The 14,421-nt window shown below is 37.7% G+C and overlaps 1 protein-coding gene across 5 annotated transcripts in view; it reads right to left on the bottom strand.

The window, feature by feature from the left end:
* Positions 1-14,421, bottom strand: part of mical3a (microtubule associated monooxygenase, calponin and LIM domain containing 3a) — an 88,967-nt gene that overhangs the window by 20,483 nt on the left and 54,063 nt on the right. Inside the window, exons 29-40 of one of the 5 annotated variants that reach the window (XM_089116342.1) lie at positions 13,967-14,162; positions 12,561-12,802; positions 10,313-10,402; positions 7,848-8,021; positions 7,061-7,123; positions 5,876-5,947; positions 5,365-5,478; positions 5,067-5,149; positions 3,105-4,950; positions 1,754-1,848; positions 1,441-1,644; positions 633-683 (exon numbers count right to left, since the gene is read on the bottom strand). In XM_089116342.1, coding sequence (XP_088972468.1) covers positions 633-683; positions 1,441-1,644; positions 1,754-1,848; positions 3,105-4,950; positions 5,067-5,149; positions 5,365-5,478; positions 5,876-5,947; positions 7,061-7,123; positions 7,848-8,021; positions 10,313-10,402; positions 12,561-12,802; positions 13,967-14,162 — 3,230 coding nt within the window. The remainder of the gene's footprint in view (positions 1-632; positions 684-1,440; positions 1,645-1,753; positions 1,849-3,104; positions 4,951-5,066; positions 5,150-5,364; positions 5,479-5,875; positions 5,948-7,060; positions 7,124-7,847; positions 8,022-10,312; positions 10,403-12,560; positions 12,803-13,966; positions 14,163-14,421) is intronic. The other 4 variants (XM_089116338.1, XM_089116339.1, XM_039664450.2 and 1 more) reach the window with 4 other exon arrangements.

Genomic DNA, 14,421 nt, shown 5'->3' with positions numbered 1-14,421 from the left:
TTTGTTTTGTAAATTCAGTGAATTAAATAAATATATTAAGTATATAATTACGACCATAATCAAATTATGGGTAAAAAAAATAGACACAAAACAGTACTAAAAATTACAAAACAGAGTTGACTCAAGCTCTAAAATAGCAAACTAGATAGATTTGATAGTCAAGATATAGCTAGACTTGATTTGTTACACAAATGCATCATTTACAAAACATAAAGTACCAGGACTAATGTCACAACCTCTTGTTGTCTGTGCACAGAGCCAATGAGTAAGATAGAACAAAGTGTAAGATAGACGGAGACCAAAAAACAAACAAACAGTGACTCTGGAGATGGTTCATGAAAGTCAGGTAAAAGCTATGAAATGAGAAAAACGAGTTGCATATGAACCATTACATAGTACAGGAACATAGTGTAGACAACGTTATGCTGAAAACAGCCAGAAAGCCTTTTGAGAATGTCATGGGATGCAGTTACATCCTCCAGCAGAAAGGGGGTGCTTTAGCCTTCACCATGCTGCAGAAAACGGTTAGTAATAAAATAAAGCAATATCTGGACCAACAATAACAGACAGGGGTTAGGCATGACGGTGTGATACAACATGCGTAGACCAATGGGAATGAATGAACACACTACCTTTGTGGCATACGATCTCTTGAACGCCAATGCATGAGGTACATAAACAGACTTAGAAAAATAAATTGGAAAACAAACAAAACAAAAAAAATATGCGATTAGATGGGTTAATGTACAATTAAATCAAATCAGGATTCTACGACGACACACAAACATTTAAGGACACTGGGATGAGTGCATAAGTACAAATTAATGTGATTGTGTTTTGTGCAACACAATTAAACTCTGGGTCCAAAATTAACATTTACCAGCCAAGATTTTTTTCCACAACCTCATGTGGCAACCTAGACAGTATGAATATTCATCACATTAATCAACAAAACTGGTAAAAAATGGCACGCCAATATCTATGGCCAAATAATTTTACATTGGCAGGTGTGGTAAAAAGTTAATTTTGGACCTTTTGGACTACAAGATTACTCTAAAAGATTTGCTAGAGGGTAGGAGCACATACACAACTACCCCCTCCCCAATAATAACTTGGACAAACAGAATACTCATCACGAAACAGTTTCATATCCACTAGACTAGTTACGAAAGATGAACACTGCACTCTAAAAGTGCCTTTTTTATTCTATGAATTCTGGTGAACATACATCTACCTTAAGTCTCTCTCTATTCACACACAAACGCACAAGAATGCCCGATTTCGTACAGATTTCAAATGAAACACAATGCTGAACAATATATAAAAATATATATTTACTGTTTTGTTTTGTTGTTGTGGTTTTTTGGCATAGTGTTGCATTCATGTTCTGTCTGAAAACCAGTAGTTGTGCAATTGTGCAATACATAATCACTGAAATACCTCTTCCTCTTTTCCTTTCTCATGTTCCATATCCTTCATTTTCACCCTCTTTTTCTCATTCTCCCTCTCTTTTGACCTTTCCTTTCCCTTTTCCCTCAATCGTCTTTTTTCCATAGCCCTGTCCTTTTCCTTTTCTTTGGATCTTTCATCTTTAATCGTCTCTTTTTTCAAATCTGACACCAAGTCAAACAGGTCCACATGGCGCTGAGAACAGTAAAAAATGTCATTAAAATTCGAGAAGCTTCAGAAAGAAAACAATAGACTCAAATGAGAAAAAAAAAAACGAGGCTATTTAAATATTATATAGACTTACATCACTCTTGGACTTCTGAGAGGATCTTTCTAGAACATCATCACAGGAGAGATCAGAGTCCTCAGAAAAGCTGAGATTTCTCCTCAGACGTAAATCTACATCAGTAAATTAAAGAGAACTTTGCATTAGAAAATCACCAGTTGAAAGAGACTGAGAAAACATGTGAAAGTTAAACTAAACTTAGCAAAATTCTGCAAGATTTTAACATAACCTATGAGGGTCTGAAGTGAGACGTACGCGTCTATGTCACAAGCTTCAAGCTTCGTCACAAGTTTTTGACACACTGCATGGATATACAGATTTTAACCATCCACCTTTCTCTGTTTTAAAAAGCACACTTAGTATTTATCTGTTTTGGGTCCTAATTCGAAGACAGCGATCACACAACGCTTTGTGTCATGATGCTTATATTCATGGGTGCACATCATTTTTTTTTTTTTGGTCTGGTTCTCAAGGGAGCATCTGGAGATGCTTTACACGGCACACTTTTACAACAAGCTCTCCTCACATTAACACTATTTCTTCACAGAAGAAATTAAATATAGGTTCATCTTTGTTAAAGCTGTATTTCTTTTATTTTATTAACATTAATGATACAGACTACAACAGGGATATTATGGCTGCTGTCACTTTAAGACCGAATGCACGGAGCAAATACACTGACACACATCTGGTTTCAATTTCGACTGTTCACTTATGACATAACAGCGAGAATGCTCGCTGAGATGGGTATTTTGAATAATTTATTTGGATAATTTTGTGTGAAAGATTTAAAAGAACAAGACAAAACACGTACAAATTATACATTTTCACTCCATGATGGTTAAACTTAGCAGTTAAACCGTGAATCACATGGCCTAGTCCGTACAGATCGACTGCGAACCGTTGTACGCCAAATAAACAATTAACTCACTTATCATAATCATTGCTATCTTACAAGAGATGGAGAAAAAAATCCTACTTCATTAAGTAAACATGTACCTGTCCCCAAAAATGGCAAAAATATTGCTACTCTAAAGCGTTTTCCTCCACGTTTTCTGTTGAACATCGTTTATTTTTACCATGCATGTGCACCCCGGTAATATTTTAAGCAATACACTTGCATTCTTATTACATGTACCACTATGTTACATGTTATCTTAGCAACATGGTAACAGTAGTGAACTCCATTGAAACCACTTTAAAGTGAATCTACCGTGCTGAGTGATCGGTCACTTATGAGGTTCGATGCCAGTTAGGATGCTGGCCTAGAAAGGAGCTGCCTTCATAGGTTTCAGATTAGAAGTAGGATAGACAATAATACATTTTGACTGGGATGAAAAAAAATCTGAATGAGAAAATTCCAGCTGACCTGAGGACCTGTCCAGAGGTGACTCTTTCTTCTTCCCTGAGTCTACAGTTGTAGAGCTTGAGGGTGTGCTAGGGCATGACTTGTTGTCTTTTTTCTTTTTGTCCTTCTTGTAGCCAGAGAACACCGCCTTCCACAGGGACTTGTGCTTGGGTGGCGTTTCTTCTGTGCCAGATAGTCTTTCATTTTTGGCTTTCTTTTCCTTTTTGTTCTTGCGTGGAGAAAACAGTGAGCTGCGTTTCTTGCTTTTGCCTCCTGTGGAGCTCTCTGAAGATGTGACTGAACTGTCCAAGGTCTTCATGGCCGGTGTGTCTGTCTGCTTTTTGGACTCCAAGGCCTTCACCGCAGAGTCCTTGGAGGCATTTAATTGCTTTTTGTTTTTTCCTGTTGTCTCTGGAACATTCCAGGCTACTTTTGCCACAGCACCCTTGGCAGCCTCTGTTTCTTTCATCTTACTAAGCTGCTTGGCCATAGCATCTTTCAGAGCTTGGCTTTTCACAGACTTTTCCCGTGCCCTCATTCGCTCTTCTGCGATCTCCTTGGCTTCAGGAGAAAAACGTTGGGGATTTTTTGCTGTCCGGGAAACTCCTTCAGTAATGCTGGGCTTGCCATTCTCCATTGCCAGTGCCAGGTGGAAAGGAGGCTTGTCCCGATTGACCTTGCTGGTTGGCGGGGTGTAGAATTTTTCCAGACCACTTGTATCTGGAGTGCGGTCATCGTACGTGTCTTCAACATCGTCAGCAAATGGTATCTCTTCTACGCACTCTACAAAAGACTTCCTTACTTCTTCGCGCCGTGGTTTATTCGGTTCCTTTACCCTCATCACAACAGGTGGGTTAGTTCTACGGGTCGGCACTGGAGCCATAACTGATTGTGGTTGAGGAGGACTAACTGGAGTCTTAGGTTTAGGAGGCATAGCCTCAGATTTGGGTTCCTCAGTACCTTCAAGGAGGTTGTCCCAGGAAGCCTGAGGCCTTTTGTTTTGGAGAGCAGCTGGCTCCTCATTAGGTGGGGGTGGTGGGGGACTGGAAGGAGGTGTGAGCATGGTAGAATCAGAGTTGTTGTAGCTGTCACTAGTTGCTGTCTGACTGGTAGTCACGCTTCCATTTAGACCCAACCCTGAACTGCTGCTGAAGTCTTTCTTCTCAGAACTATTGCTCTTAGGTTCCACTGGAGATATAACCTGACCCTCCAAGGTAATATTGATTCTGCGTATGATAGAACGCCCTGTGAAAGTAGGCTTCTGCTCTTCAGACAAGTCCTCTGGGGTGTAAGACCTGGGAGATGATGATTCAGGCGTTGGAGCTTTCACAATGCTCTTCTCACCCGTTATTTTGCTTCGATCTAGAGGCGAGAGTCCTAAACTTTTTCTGATCTCGGCACTCTTCATCCAGAACTCTTCAATGAGGTCTGTTTTCTTGACGGGGGTTTCCTCAGGTGCTGAATCATTCAAGGGTCCATTGTTTCGGTTCTCGGAAGCAGGTTTAGCCAAAGGAGTGGAAGTGACTGCTGGTACTGGCTGAGTTCTGACAGGAGAGCTTGTGGAGAGGGGTGAGGGTGGCTCATGGCAGGGTTGTGATTGGGTACACATTGGAGACAAAGGATTACCTGTTGGAGAACAAGCACAAGGCTGGACAGGTGATTTGGGAGATGCCATCTCTGGTTGTGGAACAGGTTGGGAGCAGATGGGCGATAGAGTAACAATTTGAGCAACAGGAGAATGGGGTCCTTTAGCATCAGGACTCTGAGGCGAGGGGATATTCAGTTTGGCATTACCAGGTAGATAGGGCTCAGGGAAGAAACGTGCACCTGGAGATTTAACTAGTATTACAGGAGAAAATTCTTTCACCTGTATAAAGGGAAAAAGAATGGTAGAATTGTAGAGTATGCAGTGTTTTTTGTTGCTATTTAAATACAGAGCAAACAAGTGAGCCCAAGACATTTAGATCTCACAACCTGCATTACCTCCTCTATGGGCAAAGCAGGTTTTTGGATTGGAGACAGCACAACGTCCACAATCAATTCCCTTGGATTTGCAGATGTTTTCTCTGCAAGGAAAAATAAAATTGGCTCAAATATTGATGGACATCGAAAATATCCCTTGAGTTGAGATTTTAATCATCAAAGTCTGAATAATTATGAAGCAAGACATTGATGCAATATGTTCAGAGACGCAAGTCATGCAAGGACATGAACATTTGCAATCAGTGGTCTCAAACAAAAATGGAAAAGGCATGAGATTATATGATTAGGTTATGATTACCAGTGTTGAAAACATGTCCCTGGCTCTCTGGTTTGCCCATATCCACTGGAAGCGTCACCACTTCGTCTATGCAATGTGAACGAGCTTCGGCCTCTGCATCTGAGGGAATGTCCTCTGTGACATTAGAAATTAAAAGAGTGAGAAAGTCTGTTCAAAATATATGGAAATACATTTTAAAAAGTAAGATTATTGCAAAAGCAAGCAAATTCTGTATACATTTCTGTTGACAGTCTATTATAACAAATACTTCATAAGTTTTCAACCCTGTTACCATCATATTTCCCCATCTTTATTTAAATAATGAAAAATAAATTACAAAAAAGGTAAGCGACAAAATAAAGTCAAAGTAACATAATCTCAGGTTTGTCGGTAAGAAAAAACGTCTGTTAACCTAATTTTACTTACTAAATCGAGACAAAAAGGCTGGCATTGCCAATTAAACTGCAAAACCTTAAACTTTCTAAAGGTGTAATAAAATCACACAAAAAAATGGCATACGGATTTGACAAACCTTGATCTATTTCAGTACCCGGCTCAAAGTCAGGAATGCCTGCTTCTGCATCGTCATCCTCTTCACAAGGCTCTGGGATCAGAGGAGAAGAATAAGATGAATAAGTTGGCCAAAAGTAAAAAAAAAAAAAAAAGCAAAAACTATGTATTTATTAGGAAATCTTCCATGTACAGGTGTTAGCAGAACAAAAGTGTGAATAAGTGTGCAAAAAAAAAAAAAAAAAGCAAAGAATAGCTAACAAATGTTAGTCTTTAGGGAACTTTAACTTAAACACAATGAGTGCACATGACAAAATGTTGAAATAAATGAATGATATTAGTAGTTAAACACATGCAAGTATGCAAGTTTAAACAGTCAAATGGCTTGGACTCAAAATCAGCAGCTGTTGAGAAGGGTTGAGATGTGGGTGAGTAAAGAGCTGTGAATAAAAAGCAATGGCACCAAACTGAACATTACAAACATAAATAAATATGTAGACTTAACTGAAACACCCTCTTCCACTCACCACCATTTTGTCAGCAAATTATATTAATTAATGTTAATATGTGCACAAAAGTTTTGCCTATTAACAGCAAAACTTTAAACCATAGCCAAGTTTTTTTTTACAAGCTTCAGATTTGTATGCAACCATTTTCATTCTGTTTCTGTTTCTATGCTCAAGGTTGTCATATGAGTTTTTTTTTTTTTTGTTTATTTTTTTTGGTTTGTCCGCTCTCTGAACCATAAAAATATCTAGAAATGTTTTTAGTTCTTTTTGGCTCCGTAGCCTTGTTCTTTAGATAAAGTGCTCCATGTGTCCCCCAGAGATGCACCACAGACATCCTGGGACAACAAATTTAGAGTGTACAAATTCTTTTAACATTCTGTAAAGTGTTTTTTTATTTATTTATTTTTTATTAAAAGACATTTCAAAATTTGTATTATTTCAGAAGAATATTTAATGAACCATGTTGGATTCATGAATTAGTCAGTGTGTGTTTGGATCAAGCTGAATTATAAAAATCACACCAGATGCTGTCTCACACGACTGAAGCAGCATGCAGTATTGTCGACTTTGATTGCATGTTGAAACGTCACATGCAAATACATGTTAAAAATGATTGCAGTGGTGTTAAGTGTTCAAAAGTCCTGCCATGCACTAATGGGGGTTTCAGTTAGCACTAATATAAGATTTTTCCTCTCTACCTTCAGACATCGAGTCCAACCAGGCTCTGACAGCCTCATGACGTATGGATTTGTGGGAGGGGGCTACAATTAAATCAATGGAAATGGAAACAGGTACATGAAATGCAGTCAAAACAAAATAAAAAAAGACATTAATTCATGAACAAAATCAAAGAGATCGACAGAAAAATGGGCATGTACTTAGTTAGCAATGCACCAATATCCACAATGTTGTTAAACTGAGACATAAGGACACAAAACATATAGGAGAACAAATAACTCAACCAGAGAAAGGTCAACATATTGTCAACAATAACAAACTGTGATATATAAAAAGTATCAAAGCAAGATAAAAGAATGCAGAAAGTATAAGCAGCAAGCAAAACGTGGATGAAAGGAAGAGGACAGAAGTTGTCCAACTGACCAGATAAATTCACATCAAAAGCGATCACACATGCAAATCCCACAACACCTGGTAACATTCATCAATAGTTCACCAATATTAAAATTCTGCCTGATGCTAATAATTATTTTCATGTTATTTTAAAATGTAAAAAAAAAAAAAAAGCCTGCAAGTAGATTTTGGCATCACGAAGTTACAATATACAACATGAAAAATAGATATTCATTCCAAGATTAACAAAAATTACATTTAATCAGTGTTTTTAAGAATAATTTAAATTAGAAAATGGCACAGGGAAATGTGCATGCACAACTAAACATGCATTTAATACCAGGTGTAAATGGGACCATCTACCACCCACAAAAAGCCACCAGGCCCAGGTATGACTCCTCCACATGGAGTTACCTGTGGAAGAGGTGGGCTGTGTGAGCTGGGTATTCAGCGAGGGCTGAGAGCCTAAGGGTGACAGCGAGGGGCCCTCCACCACCCTTTCAGCCTGTTTGGATGTACAGTGTTTGTCCATCTGGTTGTCCAGAGGGTCTACTGGATGAATAGCTTGTTGGATGTGCAGGTTCCCAGCTGCATGGTGGCATTACCGGTAGCCATTAAGGTGACAAGATCATTTTGCAGGATTAATTGGTGAGCCCATTAGCACGTCAGGAACAGAAAATCCAATTTGTTTGAAAAGTAAAAAGGTCCAGGTCACGAAAAAGTCCCCATAGGCAGCAATGTGAGCAGAGAGTGCGATTCAGCAGCAATAAATGGCCAGACAGAAACAGTAAAGACAAAAAAAGATAGGAGAGCATTTTAGTTTAGAATAGACTGTAAAGTGCAAAGTTAGTAAATACTTTCATGGAGTAGCCTTTGCATGCTACTTTTTTTTTATAACAGCAATAAAAAATAAAAGCACCATCAACTCAGTGGGTGCTTTCACACTTGATCTACTGGTGTGAATTTGAGTGAACTTGATCAGAGTTCAAATTATTTAATCAGCATTAAACTGTTGAAACTAGGATAAACATTGTGCCATGAATTAACAAGTTATAGAAGGCTTTTCAGTCCAAATATCACCAACATTAGTAATGGATTTAATGTAGTAACTAACTGTAAACATGGTATTGTGGCAGAAATAGTCAAATGTTTTTACATAATTCATTACATGGTTCGTACATCCATTTGGAAAGTTAGAATTTAGCACTTTCAAATGACTTTCAAGTGCTTCACTCTTTGTACAGCTCTTCAAAGCTCTAAATATTATCTAAATTGAAATTTTATTTGGTTACACTGCATTTTAATGCATCCATGTTACAGTATATTTTTGCATTTAAGTATTGTGTAATAATAATTAACTAAATTACTATAAGGCTAAGGGTTGGTTTAGGGTTAGTTGCATGTAATAATGTATAATATATAACACAGTGCTAGAACCACTCCTTCGGATGTCACTCTGCATGTGTAATTGCCCATCAACGTGACAACGACACAATTGTAAATAAAAAACCAACGCATAGCCTACAGCATAGATGCTCCGGCGTAGGTTTGACGCAGAAGTATAAATCAGCCTCAATGAGTACACTTAAATGAAGTGTTACCTGTGTGTATATATATATATATATATATATATATATGAAGAGTTCATATGCAAAAGCCTCTAAATGCCATTTAAAAATTTCTTCTTTAATGATGATTATCAAACTTGTATATTTAAGTTCAGTAATTTCACTTAAATAACAATTAACAGGTAATTATCATTGCCATTTAAGTGAAATCACTGAACTTAAAAATACAAGCTTGATAAAAATGATCATTCTAGAAGAAAATTTCAAATGGCACTTAGAGGCTTTTGCATCTGAACTCCTCATATATATATATATATATATATATATATATATATATATATATATGTATGTATGTGTGTGTGTGTTGTTAATAAAAGTTAATTTTATTTGGATCTCAACTCAAGCTTAGTGCTTTACTGTAAGGAAATAGAAAATAAACATACAATACCATTAGTTACTGCACTTATTAATGCAAAATAATAGTAATTTTATGATTAAATGACATTTATGATTAAAAATCCCCCCACGCCCCAGAGCTACCAAATCAGGTGCTGGTGCCACCATCTGTAGTATAGAGCTTAGTGGCACCGGTGCTATTGCTCTCAATATTAGTCTGGAGCCCTGTAATGATGATATAATTTGCACATTATAGTAGGCCTTTAATTCATTTCTCATACTTTGTTGCAGAAATGTCATGCACTCTTCCATACATTATTCGCTTCTTTTGCACTACATTTTCGGTGGAGGAAATTGTGGTGTCTGTTAGTGGGATAATTCATCCAAAACTGTGAAAAAGTGTCATAATTTACTCACTGCCAGTGCCTTGTCATTCCAAACATGCAATGTAAGTCAATATTAACCAAAATGGTTTGGTTACCCATCTTCTTCAAAATAAATGTATGTTACACAAAAGAAACCCATACAATTTAGGGGTGAATTAACATTAACATTACAAGGAAGCTGGCATCCCTGTTACCCAGATCATCTTCTCTCCCTGTTACCAAGCTCAGATTCAAACCGCTCATCTGTTCAAACCATTCCAAGTGTGAAAACACCCTGATAAAATCTCATTCAAAACACCTCAGTGGTGTGAAAGTACGATATTTGTACTCAAATTAACATTTTAACAGAAAAAAAGAGCAATTAACAGCTCCATAGCCGAATAAAAGCTAAAGAAAATCAAGAGCTAATTAAAAGATAAAAGCAGGAGAAATAAGCAAACTGAGTTAGCTCAATAATTCTTCATTTACAAATGAAGTTACCAGGTATCACTATGTGCTTCAAGCCAAACGCATCCACAAGCATCACTACCTTTAAATTTACCCGTATCCTCTTCATTTGTAAGATTCTCCAACCAAAGACCTGACTGAAGCTCCCTCTCCCAGGGCAAATACTCTCCCGCTGTCATCCCATACAATTACCCCAGCACACACACACATACACAAAGACACACGATGGAAAGACGGAGCAGAGGATAAAGAGACAAGTGACAAGTAAAAGATGGGGAAAAAAATACAATATTCACAGAACAGGATGACATAGAGAACAAGGAACCTCTAATAACATTCGGATACAGGAGTTCTGAGGACTTCAACATCAGCCACAGTACCACCAAACTTCCTCATCTATAGTGTCATGGTGAAATAATTTGTAAACCTAAGGATTCAGCATTCAGAACTAGGGTTGGGAACCGAGAACCGGTTCTTTTCCAGAACCGGTTGTGTTTTTGAAAAAATACCGGAACCGTGCAAAATTCCTAAGTTTCGGTTCCGAAAACGGTTCTGATGCCGATGCGATATCATCATGTGGGCGAAGTGCTGGGAGTAGAAGACGCCGTCTTATTCCTAAATGACAAAAACTTCACCACTGAAGTTGCGATTTGCTCTCACACGCGCTGCATTTGTCACACACAGACACACGCACGCTGCACGCGCCGACCGCCGAGTCACTCTCTAGTCTAGCCTACATTCAAATCTGTTTGCGCTGAGAGAGAGAGAGAGCAGTTGTCGATATGAAACTGCTTTACAATCACACAGTCTCAATATTTATTTGTTTCACATATTCAAATGATTTCCGTTACAGAATTAGTGAGATTATAGTTTGAGTAAACATTGACGGTAGTGGTCAAAACAGATGCAGTCCGTATATTTTTTGTGTTCAGAATTTACAAAAATATATACAATGAGCGAGTGCATCATAATGTTTTTTTTTCAAACCGTGTTTTTGTCTTATCTTGAATCACTACGTAAAGCCTGTAATAATAAGCGTTAATACTCGGACTTCTTTAGACTGGCCGGCGGATCGCAGCTGCTGCGGAGTAGCCCAATGCCTTTTAATTGAATGGGAACCGGAACCGGAACCAGAATCGTTTGGCGGAACCGGAATCGGAACCGGAAAATTTCTCACGATTCCCAACCCTATTCAGAACATATATTCTGATTGATGAACAAATAGTTCTCTTATGAGTTGGATGAACAATAAATTCAAAGTTGAGTTTATTCACTCAATTAAATGCTCCAGGGAATCCGTCAGATTGGGTACTGAATTAATAACTTATTCACAGCAAGTTATCAAGATTTTCATGAAATCTGCCCATGATAAATACAATAGTGATAACTATTACCATATATGTGTACTTTAGATTTCCGAGTCATTGTTTAGTTTATAGTATGTCTTAACCTATTATTTGATTGATTGGCTGTTGATTCATTAATTTTATAAATAGTTATATTTGGACTGATGTAATATGACAATATAATTCAACTACCAAAAAGTACTATATATTGATAAGCATTATAGAATCCTTGATTTCAGAAAGGTTGACAAATGTTCCTGTGTTTCTATAATTAAAAGGGCCATTGTCAAACAGTCCTTACCTATGTGTTAGCTTTCACCATGTAAAATACTTCTAATTTCTATAGTATCTGTTAAAGAATGTTATAAAAGGTTCTTTTTATGAGAGAAATACAAGACACAGTTGGATGAGGAAAACTAGTTAATTTGCCAGAGATCCCAAAAACATAAGAAAATGCAGAAGGCTGAAAAGGCGAATAACAGGAGCACATTAGTATAAACAAGTTTAGAATCTCTGAATGATTCAAAGACTCACTGATGAGATATAGCAGTGTAAAAAAAAATATATATATCAGGGGCTGAAGCTCTGAGGTAAGAGCAATCTCTCAGGAAATCTTTGTGTTACATTTTTCATCAGAAAAAACTCTTACTGAAAGAGAAAATGTAATTTCAGAAGTTCTCTGTGAATATGAGTCAGCAGACAACCCTGGTGAACATATAATATCTAATCAGGGGAGCTAGGCGCCACATACATAAAAATGATATGAAGTGGAAAAAGGAAATGAGACTCAGCAGAGCAAACACATCACAGTCTTTCTAGTCGTTTAGAATTATCTGCTAAACAGAAAAAACAATAGATGCTACTTCAAGATTGCCCTCTAAAATCAAATGAACCGCCATCAAGCAGGCCTTTCTGTCCAGGACATCCATTATTCATTGTGTAGAGAATCTATGATCAAGCCAACAGCACAAACACGATGCTTACCATCACTTGATTCCTCCTCTTCCTCCTCCTCATCTTCATCATCTTCCTCCTCCTCTTCATCCTCATTCATCTCTCCATCATCGTAATGAAGGCCGTCTTCGTCTTCAGCTGCACCAGGGTCGCATTCTCCCTTTAATTTAGTGTGGAGCTCCACCGCCTCTTTCCAAGGCACCCCACCCAAATCGGACGGGCCGGTCGCTTCCGGTTCTTCATCCTCTTCTTCCATATCAGACTCTGAGCTGCTGCGGGCACAGAAGGATGTGTTAAAAAAAAATCAACAAATGATGCCTGGCTGATCTTTTTATTTGCAAATAAACAGCATGCTCTCTCAGTTTAACTTTGTACAACAGGGTGCCAGATTTCTATAGAGCCTTCCAGGCGAAAACCTGGCTAAAACACCCGTAAACAAGCCTTAATATGTAGCGAAAAAACACCCAATCTGGCAACATAAGACACCAGTGTCGCACCGCGGCCGCCGTCGGCAAAGCAGCGCGCGAGGAGGCGTCGTATGATCATTTAAACGGATTTTATGACGAGGTTGGTGAGGATGGGAAAAATCTTAAATTTCACAACAAAAAATAATTGTTGTCTGTGGTTGTATATGGGCTGTGGCAATAAATAAATAAAAAAGCTCGCAACATATGGGAAAAAAAAAGAATTATGAATGAACTAGTTCATTTTTTGAAATATGAACTGAACTAGTTCATTTTACAATGTGTGAACTGAACTTTGAACTAGTTCATGTAGAATGTGAACTTTCCCAACACTGACTAGATTTAAAATAACAAGATTAGGGAGGACAATTATAATATAGACATAATATGGCACTTAATTTTATACATAATAAAAATCCAATTAATCCAATTATAAAAGATTAATTGGATCATGAAAATGGTCTCTATATGAGGTCTTTATACTGTATCTCTATACATGGTCTCTATGTCTCTCCATAGATTTGCCTGCATTTTTAAAAAAAATATATTTTTTTTTATTTCAAGCCAGAACATTAAAAATTCAACAAAGGTATTAAAAAACTGGCAGCACAATGTCCTCCAAGTGTAGTTAAGAGAGGCTGTCCTTGTTGCTCCAAGTCACTTTCCTTGAACAAATTACCATCTGCCAAGTTTAAAATGCCAACTCGCATCTATTGTACGAGACTTAAAAAAAAAAAAAAAACATGGACAAGTTTAATAAAAATAAAAAAAATAAAACACACTTTGGCCACACATTTTGATTACAGCAGAATTATAGTAGTAAAGTACTAATGAACGAACCCTGTTTGAATTTGTAACATGTAATGGCATAGAATTATTTTAATATTGGTATTTACGTTATCAGTGGAAATAGTAATTGCACAGCAACACCGTAGCAGTGTAACCAGGATGACGTAAAGAAGAGAGAGATACCTGGATCCCTCCTCAATGTCGGTGGGTTTGTCCAGCACACTGCTGAGGTTGTGCTCGGCCTGTGTCTCCTCGGGCACCTCCTCCAGCTCCTCCTCTCTCATCATAGACAGACGGTAGTTCTCCAGCTCGATCCTTTCCGGAGTCCCTTTAAGACGTTTGGCCACGCTGGGCTCTGTAAGCCCGTTCACCTCTGTCACTGTGACGGACAGAAAAAAAAAAAACGTAGTTAATGTAAATAGTTAATATTTGAACAAAGAGGGATAGAGGCTCATGGCTGGTGTATAGGGGTGAAATTGTAGTAATTAGCATAATGTTAGCATATTAATTGTAATGATGCTCATAAATTCTTAATTTTGTTGGTGCAAAAAGCATTAGGTGGTAATACAAAGATGTATTAATCCATTTTAGTTTATCATCTCCCATAGTAACTCATATCTAGTACTGTCTATCCACCC

The sequence above is a fragment of the Pimephales promelas genome, chromosome 10, assembly GCF_988280905.1.
Source record: "Pimephales promelas chromosome 10, fPimPro1.hap1.1, whole genome shotgun sequence".
NCBI lineage: Eukaryota > Metazoa > Chordata > Actinopteri > Cypriniformes > Leuciscidae > Pimephales > Pimephales promelas.
This window is presented reverse-complemented; position numbering and strand designations above follow the sequence as displayed.